This window comes from Brachypodium distachyon, chromosome 4 (genome assembly GCF_000005505.3).
Source record: "Brachypodium distachyon strain Bd21 chromosome 4, Brachypodium_distachyon_v3.0, whole genome shotgun sequence".
Lineage (NCBI taxonomy): Eukaryota > Viridiplantae > Streptophyta > Magnoliopsida > Poales > Poaceae > Brachypodium > Brachypodium distachyon.
In genome coordinates, this window is record NC_016134.3 from 42,041,262 (window position 1) to 42,052,404 (window position 11,143).

Below are 11,143 nucleotides of genomic sequence, written 5' to 3' on the forward strand. Positions count from 1 at the left end.
TCAGATGCCTACTACTGGCTGAACTGAGCAGAGAATGTGCAAACCATCTGGGGTCCAGCTTTTATGGAGGTGTTCCTTTTGGTTCAGCATCCTGTATCAGGAGACTGGGAGATAAGCAATCATTTCTGAACGATTTGACGACCCTGTGGCTGCAATCGGGTGAGGTGAAGAGCCAGCGTCTAGGGGACACGACATATGATGGTCCAGGAGCCTTTGCTTCTTTAGAGTGTGTACTTTGCACTTACAGCTGCAGCTGCATGCTAGGTGTTTCTTGGCTGATTTATCAGTATTTTAATTGCTGCAAATCTAGCAACTTTCTGGGCAGGTCCATATCTCTGTTCATCCATGGTCTGCAAGTTTTGAGGCATCACATGTCTCAGCTATTTCTTGGCATCTTCCTTGCAATTTCCAATGGGCCTACAGCCTTATTTTTTTCTCTAATTTGAGTTACGGTATGCATGTTTTATTTGAAATTTTTGTTTATTTGGACCTCCATAACATGAACATAACTAGACGCATCAAATTCTTTACCAAGAGCTCATTCGGCGCCAACTGTCACTGACCTGATTTCTGAACATTTCAGGTTTGCTAACGAACTCATGTATAATTCGACAGTTTTGTCAATGAGCAGCCTTTCTCCAAATGGTAGGCTCTCTTCTCCATCTGTGGTTTACATAAACATCATCCTTTTTTCTATGTCTCTGCAGATGGTAATCAGGAGCTTCAAACAGCAACCCCCTGGCCAACTCCCAGATTTAGTGCCACATCATAGTGGCATGGCATTAGGCATCACTATGGAGCAGAGGAACAGCGACTCCATTTCGGCAGAGGCTCCATGACTAGCTGATAACAAAAAATCGGGTCCAATAGAAATCTCATCAAAATCATTTATCACATTGTCTGCAGAGAGGAACGGCGACTCCATTTCGGCAGAGGCTCCATAACTAGCTGATAACAGAAAATCTAGTCCAATAGAAATCTCATCAAAATCATTCATCATATTGTCTGCAGAGAACACTCATGACCTGTCTCCTGCCCTGTCTACCCCACTGCTATTGCTGATAGGTACACACAACCAACACAAATGCACTGCCGTGAGCCCTCTTTTCCTTCTGCTATAAATCCATGGCCTGCTCGACCCAACCTTCATCATCTCCTGCAAGCAGCAGCATCTACACCACATCCTTCGGAGTTCAGACGTTCTGAGCGAAGTGAAATTTAGCTAGCCAGGAACTCATAGAATATATCAATCATGATCCATCCAAGGAAGCTTGCTCAGTTGGCCAAGAAGTGGCAGAGGAAGGTGGTGCCCGGAGCTGGTGCTCAGCAGGCTGACGACGGGTGCTGCAGCACGGCGTTGGTCGCTGACAAGGGCCACTGCGTGGTGTACGCCGCTGATGGGGCACGGTTTGAGGTGCCGCTGGCATACCTTGGCACGACAGTCTTCAGCGAGCTCCTACGGATGTCTGGGGAGGAATTCGGCTTCGCAAGCGGCGCCAGTAGAATCACGCTGCCGTGCGATGCCACATCGATGGAGTACGTCATGTGCCTGGTCAGGAGAGAGGCCTCCGAGGAGGTCGAGAGGGCGTTCTTGAGCTCAATCTCTGGGCATTGCGTGGCGCCATCGATGGGACTCCACCATCAATTTGCTCTCTGCACATAGCTTATATACTGAAAATAAATTAGTACACCTTTTGTAGAGTTGCCAGAACTTTGTATAACCTGATGTGAGGTTCTATTAATTGTCACAGAGATGTCTTTTCTAAGAGAGAAATTTAATCATAGCCATTCCGAAGTCCAAACACATTCTTTGTTATAATTCTCAGTGTACTGAAGAAAGTCAAAAGGAATTCGACAGGATGAACAAATGGCCATTCTTAAACCTAACGGGAGTCATCGGATTAAGCTTGTACAGTGCAAATCGAGGTTGGTTGAGTGATCTATAGTTTTTTTTCTCTAGGGGAACCTGTGAGGGAGATGGACCCATAGTTGCTAAGAACCTGGTTCGATCGGGTCGAGGAACGGGATCGCGGGTCGGCACCTCTGGGACAAATCGAAGATGATCTTGCTCGAGAAATCGACCCCGATCCCGATTTGGGGAATGCGGCGGGAAATGGACCCGCGATCCCGGCTACTATGGATGGACATGGACCCACCCACCGCCGCCGCTGTCCATCACTGGAAGTGTGCGGTTCCACCTCTGGGTCTCCTTTCCTCCCAGTCCAGCGCCGTTGAGCCCTCAGTGTCATTCTGGAAGCCTGTTATTTGGCGCTTGTACGTGGCGTCAGTGTGCAGCTAGCGTATCATGGCCGGTTCTGCATTCATGAGCCGTCCGGCGACTCGTCGGCTGGAGCATCTCCTCCGCACTCTGGTGAGATCCCCATACAGAATAAGCTCTCTAATCACTAGTAGTATGTATAAAATAAGCAAATTTTGTTTGGGCACAGAGTTCTCAATTTCTCTCGAGAATAGGATATTATGTGTCTTACTGATGCTTGCTTCTGAACTCTTCATTAACAGTGCATCTTTCTATGGTCCGTGTACCTTTTTTAGTGGTGCCTCTTCGTTTCTATAGTTCTATGATTTAAACATCTGTACTCTGAAGTCATGTTTTGCTAGGGTACTCTGAACCTTGAGGTTTTACAGTAAATCACTCGCAACAAGCTGGCTTGCAAAAAGCTGGTATGCTAAATTTCATTTCTGTTATGCCGTGGTGAACTATTTACATCACATTGGATTAGACATGATGGAGAACAATCAGGCAAAACTCTGCATATCTTCAGGATCTGTAAACTGTATGTTGCTGGTGCAGCGGTGCAGGTGGCACCGTACAGCTTGAGTACTGGGCATGGCATCACCACAGATCTCAAGAAAGCCCTCTCTACTTCCTCCAATGGGTTTCTTCTGATCAAGCGCATGATATACTCCATCGCCATTGCGTTGAAGGGCAGTGTGATCCTGCCATCACTTGTGTACCCAATCTCCTGGTACATCCTCAGTAGCTCGCTGAAGATGGTTGTGCCGAGGTAAGCCAGTGGGACCTCTAACCGCCTCCTGTTGGCAGTATACACGGTGGAGTGGTCCTTTTCTGCTACTAGCGATGTCGCTCAGCACAGTTCGTCGTGTTCAGCAGCGGTCATCATGATCCACTGCTACTTCGTCGCCAACTGAGCAAGCCTCTTGGGAAGGATCATGGCTGGCTGTTCTTTGTTCTAATCTCAGGTATGTTGCTCAGGGATGCTTAGTTTATGACTGCTTTGTTAAGTGATGGTGTCTCTAGCTAGTCCATGAAGGTATAGTCACAGATATATTACTTATCTGTGTTTGGAAGGTGACAAGACCACAATCTTGGTGCGTGCAATGGTGCCTCCAAAGGGAGGCAGCGAGATTCAGATCAGATTTTGCTGGGCCATGGCTCTGTGGGGGCAAATATAGTGGGCTTGTGGTTAGGTAATCAGATGCATACTAGTCCTTGTTGCTGAACTGGCAGAGGCAGCATGCAAACCGGGGTCCAGCTTTTATTTTGGTGTTCCGTGCAGTTCGGCGTCATGTAACAAGATACTGGGAGATAATCTGATTCAAAGCCATCATTTTCTGAATGGTTTGGTGGCCCTGGATTGCAGCTAGGTGAGGTTAAGGGCCAGCGTCAGAGGGGACATGGCATATGATGGCCCAGTAGCCTTTGCTGAGCAGATGCAGAGTTCACTTCACTGCTTTTGGGTGTGTACTTCTCACTTACAGCTGCAGGTGCATGCTAGGTGTTTGTTGGTTTGTTGAGCAGTGCTTTGACAGCTGCAAATCTTGCAAGTTGTTAGCCAGTTCCATATCTCAGTGTCCATCCATGGTATGCGTCATTTCAAGCATCACATGTATCACCCATTTCGTGGTATCTTCCTTACATTTTCCAATGGGCCTATATCCATTTTTGGGTGAAGCGTGCTTGGCTTTAATGTGAGTTAAAATGTATAGCTTATTCTTTTTTTCAGGAAGAGGAGACTCTCCCGGCCTCCCCCTGATGGTTTACTTCGACATCCATGACATTAACATAACTAAAGGTGTAAAATGTTTTACTTACCAAGCACAATTCTTGAACTCATGCTGTTTCCTCTGTCACTAACCTGATTTCCGAACATTTCAGGTTTGCCGGTCAATTCGATTGTAATTTTACAGTTTTCTTTTTCTTTCTGACTCCAGTTTTATATTTGTTTGAACAACCGCAACAGCCTTCCACCGAAAGGTCAGCTCCCTTCTCCGTGTGAAGATTTGCCAACCTCAACGTTTCTATGTAACATGTTGCCTCTGAGGCCATGAAACAGAGGAAACAGCATGATCAGCCATTCATCTTTGCTACAATGCACTTTGTATATACATTGCAAGAACAAAGGCTCTTACTAGTGGCATCTTTGTTAGATGCTTCTTCGCTTGCAAAATCAAAATGTTTTACATAAACAGTTTCCTTTTTCCTATTTTCTTATATCACTGCCGATGTTAATCAGGAGCTGCAGACAGCAACAAGCTGGCCAACTTCCAGATGTAGCGCCGCATCATAGTGGCATGACATTGTCATGGAGCAGAGGAACGGCGCCTCCATCTCGGCAGAGGCGCTTCTCCCGAGCAAGCACATTGCGTACACCATCACCGCCACATCACAGAGCAGCGTGATCTGGCCAATGTTGCCACCCACAAAGCCGAACTCCTCGTGGGACATCCGCAGGAGATCGCCGAAGACCGCGGTGTTGAGGTAAGCCAGTGGCACCTCAAACCGCGCACCATCAGCCGTGTACACAGCGCAGCAGCCCTTGCCGGCCACTGACGAGTATGTCGACGTGCCGCAGGACCCTTCGGTTTGTTTTGCCTGGGTCGACGACAACCAGGTCGGCCTCTTCCTCCCCTGGCTGCCATCCTTTTCCACTTCTTGGAAACCCTAGCTAGTCTCTTCGCACTGATCATGATGGCTTCTTGTGTTTATGGAAACTGGAGAGATTCTTCTGGGAGTTGGAATTTTGGAATGTTTGTCTGTGGATGAAGTGATCGTCACTTGGAGGACGACTTTGCCATGGATTTATAGATAACGGAAAAGCCGGTGCTCGTGCAGACATGGTGGAGGGGCTGCGATGTTTGGGCAGGAGACAAGGCCATGGGCCTTTCAGGTGGACTGCCGCGAGTTATTGAGGAAAAAAAGAGCTGAGAGGAGATGATCTGGATCAAATTTTGCTGGGGCCAAGTGCTGATCGGTTTGCTTTTGAAAGAATTGGCACAAGGACCCTATGGGGCTCTTGATCCACTAGCATTCCACATTACCAATCACGTAACCGGTAGTGTCCAATGGAGATCTTATCAAAATCGTTCATCACATTGTCTGCAGCTAGCTGCAACAGCATGGCATGCCAGAACACTCATGTCCTGTCTCCTGTGCTGTCTACCCCACTGCTATTGCTGATAGCTACACACAACCTACGCACATGCACTGCCCTGAGCCCTCTCTTCCTTCTGCTATAAATCCATGGCCTGCTTGACACATCGTCATCTCATCTGCAAGCAGCAGCATCACACCACATCCTTCAGAGTTAAGACGTTCTGAGGAAAGCACAATTTAGCTAGACAGGAATACATCAGTATATATCAACCATGATCCATCCAAGGAAACTTGCTCAGTTGGCCAAGAAGTTGCAGAGGAAGGTGGCGGCTGGAGCCGGTGCCCAGCAGGCCGACGGCGAGTGCTGCAGCATGGCGTTGGTCGCTGACAAGGGCAACTGCGTGGTGTACACCGCTGACGGGGCGCGGTTAGGTGCCTCTTGCATACCTCGGCACGACGGTATTCAGCGAGCTCCTGTGGATGTCTGGGGAGGAGATTGGGTTCGCGACCGATGGTAGGATCTTGCTTCCCTGCGACGCTGTGGCGATGGAATATGTGATGTGCCTGGTCAGGAGAGAGGCCTCTGAGGAGGTCGAGAGGGCGTTCTTGTGCTCCATCGCTGGGCACTGTGTGGCTCCATCGATGGGACACCACCATCAATTTGCTCTCTGCACATAGCTTAGCTACTGAAAATAAATTAGCTTTTCTGTAGAGTTGGCAGAACTTTGTAAAGTCCAATGTTAGGTTCTATTAATTATCACAGGATCATACATAAAATGTGTTTTCTCAGAGAGAAATTTAATCATTTGCTATTCCTGAGTCCAAACAGATCATTTGTCATAATTTGCGGAGTACTGAAGAAATTTAAAAAGGAATTGGACGGGATGAACAAATTGCCATTCTTAAACCTAACGGGAACCGTCAGATTAAGATTGCACTGTCTGAATTGAGGTGGGTGAGCGGTCTAAGTTTTTTTTCCAGGAGAACTGCCTCCACCGCCGCTGCCAGATTTTGCTTTCCTTTCCTTCAAGCGTCCGGTTCGACCTCCGGGTCTCCTTTCCTCCCAGGCAGCGAGAATCAGATCAGATTTTGCTGGGCCATGGTACTGTGGAGGCAAAGATAGTGGACTTGTGATTAGGCAGTCAGATGCATACTCTTGTTGCTGAACTGGGCAGAGGCAGCGTGCGAAACTTTTATGTTGGTGTTCCATGCAGTTCGGCGTCGTGGAACAATATACTGGGAGTTAATCTGATTCAAAAGCCATCATTTTCTGAATGGTTTGGTGGCCCTGAGATTGCAGCTAGTGGAGGTGAAGGGCCAGCGTCAGAGGGGACATGGCATATGATGGCCCAGTAGCCTTTGCTGAGCAGATGTGTACTTTGCGCTTACAGCTGCAGGTGCATGCTAGGTGTTTGTTGGTTTGTTGAGCAGTGCTCTGACAGCTGCAAATCTTGCAAGTTGTTAGCCAGTTCCATATCTCAGTGTCCATCCATGGTATGCGTGATTTCAAGCATCGCATGTGTCAGCCATTTCGTGGTATCTTCCTTGCATTTTCCAACGGGCCTATATCCATTTTTGGGTGAAGGGTGATTAGCTTTAATGTGAGTTAAAATGCATGGCTTATTCGGTCTTTTTTCAGGGAGAGACTCTCCCCTGATGGTTTACTTCAACATCCATGACACGAACATAACTAGATGCATCAATATTTTTACTTACCAAGGACAATTCTTGAGCTCATGCTGTGTCATCTGTCACTGACCTGATTTCCGAACATTTCAGGTTTGCCGGTCGATTTGATCGTAATTCGACAGTTCTATCTTTTTTCATTCTGATTCCAGATTCATCTTTGTTTGAACAACGTGCAGCAGCCTTTCTCCGAAAGGTCGTCTCCGACACTTCTCCATGTGTGAAGATTTGCTTACCTACCTCAACGTTTCTATGTAATAGTATGCCTCTGAGGCCATAAAAGAAAAATTTTACGGACCCGCACTGCTTACACTTGGGATGCTTTCGTCTCGTGGATGGGTTGTTGCCGTGGATTTATAGAAAAGGGAAAAGCCGGCGCCTATGCAGATATGCTGGAGGGGAATGTGATGGTTGAGCATGAGGAAGGTGCAGTGCTATGATTTTTGGAGGTTATCTGGGTCGAATTCTGCTGGGGTTGTGCTGATCGGTTTGTCGGGAATGGAAATGGCATGATGACCCCATGGGGCTCTCGATCCGCTAGCACATTTCAGACATGGATGGTGCTTTGCTTAAAATGCCTTGAACCATTGGAGAGAATCGGTGCTACGTCGCATCACCAATCACGCAACCGGCAGTGTTGGCTGGAGCAAAAATCTGGTCCAAAGGAAATCTCGTCAAAATCATTTATCACATTGTCTGCAGCTAGCTGCAATAACATCGCATGCCAGTTGCCAGAACACTCATGGTGTGTGTGTCTCCTGCCCTGTGTAACCCACTGCTATTGCTGATAGCTACACACAAACACAACCCACGCACATGCTCTGCCTAGAGCCTCTCTTCCTTCTGCTATAAATCCGTGGTCTGCTTGACACACAAACTTCGTCATCTCATCTGCAAGCAGCAGCATCTACACATCTTTCAGAGTTCAGACCTTCAGCGCCAAAGTGCAATTTAGCCAGCCAAGAACACAGCAGAATTTGTCAACCATGATCCATCCAAGGAAACTTGCTCAGTTGGCCAAGAAGTTGCAGAGGAAGGTGGCTGCTGGAGCCGGTGGCCAGCAGGCCGACAGCGAGTGCTGCAGCACGGCGTTGGTCGCTGACAAGGGCCACTGCGTGGTGTACACTGCTGACGGGGCGCGGTTCGAGGTGCCGCTGGCGTACCTCGGCACGACAGTCTTCAGCGAGCTCCTGCGGATGTCTGGAGAGGAGTTTGGCTTCGCGAGCGGTGGCGAAAGAATCACACTGCCGTGCGATGCCATGGCGATGGAGTATGTCCTGTGCCTGGTCAGGAGAGAGGCCTCCAAGGAGGTCGAGAGGGCGTTCTTGAGCTCCATCGCTGGGCACTGCGTGGCACCATCGATGGGACTCCACCATCAATTTGCTCTCTGCACGTAGCTTAGCTACTCTTAGTACTGTACCATTTTGTAGCGTTGCAAGAACTTTGCATAGCCTGATGTGAGGTTCTTCTATTGATTGTCACAAGGAATTATACTTAGAAAAAATGTTTCTTTTCATGGAGAAATTTAATCACTTGCCGTTGCAAAGCCTGAACACACTGCTATATATCAAGATAAGTAACCCCAAGAATCGATGAAAGCCTTGTCCTTTTTTCTACAGCACCTCTGCCTAGGCGTACATGTATCCATATGCCAATACAAGATCAAGGAGATATACATATCAGGGAGTATCAGACAGATTCGACTTTCAAAGGAGATAAAAGAAAACCCCATAGCATCCTTAATAATTCTGGACCAAAACTCCTTTAGCAAATGCCCATTGGAGCCCCGATTGAAATCCACAATTTATAATCTTAGCAAACAATATGTTTTCTCTCGGAAAGCAATTAGCAAGCAATCGTTTCATCTTCTTAGTTAGTTGTTCAACATTACTGATTTGTTTAATTTTTAGGTAGTACTAGTATAGTGACTGAGTGATTACTGGTTTGTTTAATGTCTATTTACTACTCCCTTCATCCGGATTTATAAGATATGCGCGTGTTTTAGGTCACCAATTTAACTAACGAGATATAAGTTACATGACCAAACAAATCTATCATTACGAAGTTCATCCAACGAAGATTTTGATGGTATACTTTTTATGCAATGAAAAATATAATACATATTTAGTTGATTAAATTGACGACTTAGAAGTATGCGTAGGCCTTATAAACCCGGACAAAGGCAGTATCTTACTGTCTTGCACGGTTTTTTTTCTTCCGAAATGAGGATAACCCCTGAGCTCTGCATCGACTGATGTAGACAAGCATATATTATTAAAACCAGACAAAGTCAGGCATCAAAGCCGAACAAAAAAAAACAACTCCATCAATCTACCACTAACCCAATCGTACAGGCTGAAAAACGAAAAAAAACACAACTTCTAGGCAAAGCCATCAAGAAGGAACACCGCACTCGTGCAGATGATGGTGAGTCCAGCCTAATGTCGAACTCAGGACTTTTATTCTCAAAGACAAGCTTCAAGACACCCCCTTCAACAAGTTCACGACGCAGACACGCATTAATATTGCTTGATCCGAGATCAAGTGTTTCCAACAGAGTGCGATAACTTGTCGTTGAACTGTCTGTACCATCATCACATCACCGCCTCCGGATCAGCAGCCACAGGCATGACTTGGCGCATCACCATGAGTCACCCTGCGTAGCACCTGTTACTGCGAGATCCCCGCCTCCAACGTAAGCAAACAAATATGTTGCCATCGCTAAAGGCCGGGACCCCAGATCAGCCATCACTCCCGACAAGTTACGGAGAACAATCGGCAAACCCGTTGGAGCACGATGCCGCCACCACCATCCAACACCAAATCCAGCCTGAGTCTCCGGCACCCCAGCCATAGCCAACAGCACCACACCACCGGCACCAGCGCCATAGTCACGATCAGGACCACCTGCATCGCCGCCATGTGAATCACCGCAAAGCCCAACCCCTCCTCCTTGCCGCCTTTATCTGCTTAGCCCTGGACGAGCAGCATCTCCAGTGACGAACAATCTCTGGTTGGCCCTGGACAAGCAGCACCTCCACTGACGAACAACGCCGCACATGCGCCGTCGCTGCCAATCTAGGACGCGGTCCAACAGTCCGCGATCCTGCCCCTTCTTCGCCGCAGTCGCAGTCCTGGCCGCCCCGACCGCGCTCATCGACACAGGCATCTTGCCTCGCCGCCGCCACCTCCGCGTGGACAGCCCTGACGCTCGCATCCACCGCCGTGGACGACGCAGACACCCTCGTGCCTCGGCCAGATCTCCAACCCAGCTCTGTTGTCGCCTCAACGCCCGCCAAAGCCGTCACGCGCCCGCGGCGCCTCTGATCCGTCCGTCACGCGCCCGCACCGCCACCACACAGCACCAGCCAAGCCCCGTTGCCGCCGTCGCCGTGCGGGTCTTGCCCGACAGCGCCCACCGGCGGCGGCGAGGGGAGGGGCACGAACGTGGGTGGCCGGCGGCGGCCTGGGAGCCACACAGATCACCCGAGTCCCGAGGTTTCGATCCCTTTTTTTCGGATCGTCAGTTAGCCATGAATTAATTCATAGCAGGACTTTGTCATCGATGCAGTCTTGCACGTAAAAGTACCTATTTGACATTTCGTGATCCACATAGGTTTAGAAACAACCAAGAAGCAATATTAGCATCTTCTAAGTTTGTCTGGTACATATCACCATACCAGTATCATGTACTCCCTCCATTTGGGTATAAAGAGCTACACGTATCCCTAGATCCTAATTTGATAATGTAAACTATATATCGTAACCGTTATACCATTAGAAAATAATGATATATTTTTTATGAAATCGTCAACTTAAGAATACACGTAGGCCCTCTATATCGGAACGGAGATAGTATTTGGCAACTAGCCTCTGCCTTCCGTCCTTCCCCAAGATTTACGATCGTCCTAGCTGCAGGCAGTCCAAAACTTAGAACTTGCGAGATAAGTAATGACGGAATGAAATATCGATATTGCAATGAAATTTGATTGCTATGGTTTTGATATATGAATATTAATATAATAAGGAAATATAATTGATAGATATAGTTAGGTATTGAACGAAATATGATTGACATTGGTGGATCTGGTACTCACTCCG

General features: G+C 47.8%; 2 protein-coding genes and 1 pseudogene across 2 annotated transcripts; all 3 read left to right on the forward strand.

Annotated features, from left to right (window-relative positions):
* The first annotated feature begins 103 nt into the window (after positions 1-103).
* Positions 104-1,882, forward strand: LOC100844624 (auxin-responsive protein SAUR36). Its single transcript, XM_024463377.1, has one exon. It carries the CDS (start codon positions 1,253-1,255, stop codon positions 1,661-1,663), a length of 411 nt encoding a protein of 136 aa, XP_024319145.1. The 5' UTR covers positions 104-1,252; the 3' UTR covers positions 1,664-1,882.
* Positions 1,883-5,598: 3,716 nt separating this feature from the next.
* LOC100845241 lies at positions 5,599-6,182 on the forward strand (annotated as a pseudogene).
* Positions 6,183-6,314: 132 nt separating this feature from the next.
* LOC100845543 (auxin-responsive protein SAUR36) lies at positions 6,315-8,591 on the forward strand. The gene has a single exon (XM_024463378.1). The coding sequence runs from the start codon at positions 8,029-8,031 to the stop codon at positions 8,437-8,439; it is 411 nt and encodes a 136-aa protein (XP_024319146.1). The 5' UTR covers positions 6,315-8,028; the 3' UTR covers positions 8,440-8,591.
* Positions 8,592-11,143: the final 2,552 nt, after the last annotated feature.

Bases quoted from the DNA above. Each gene is read 5' to 3' on its own strand.
- LOC100844624 (XM_024463377.1), top strand. From the start codon at position 1,253: ATGATCCATCCAAGGAAGCTTGCTCAGTTGGCCAAGAAGTGGCAGAGG.
- LOC100845543 (XM_024463378.1), top strand. From the start codon at position 8,029: ATGATCCATCCAAGGAAACTTGCTCAGTTGGCCAAGAAGTTGCAGAGG.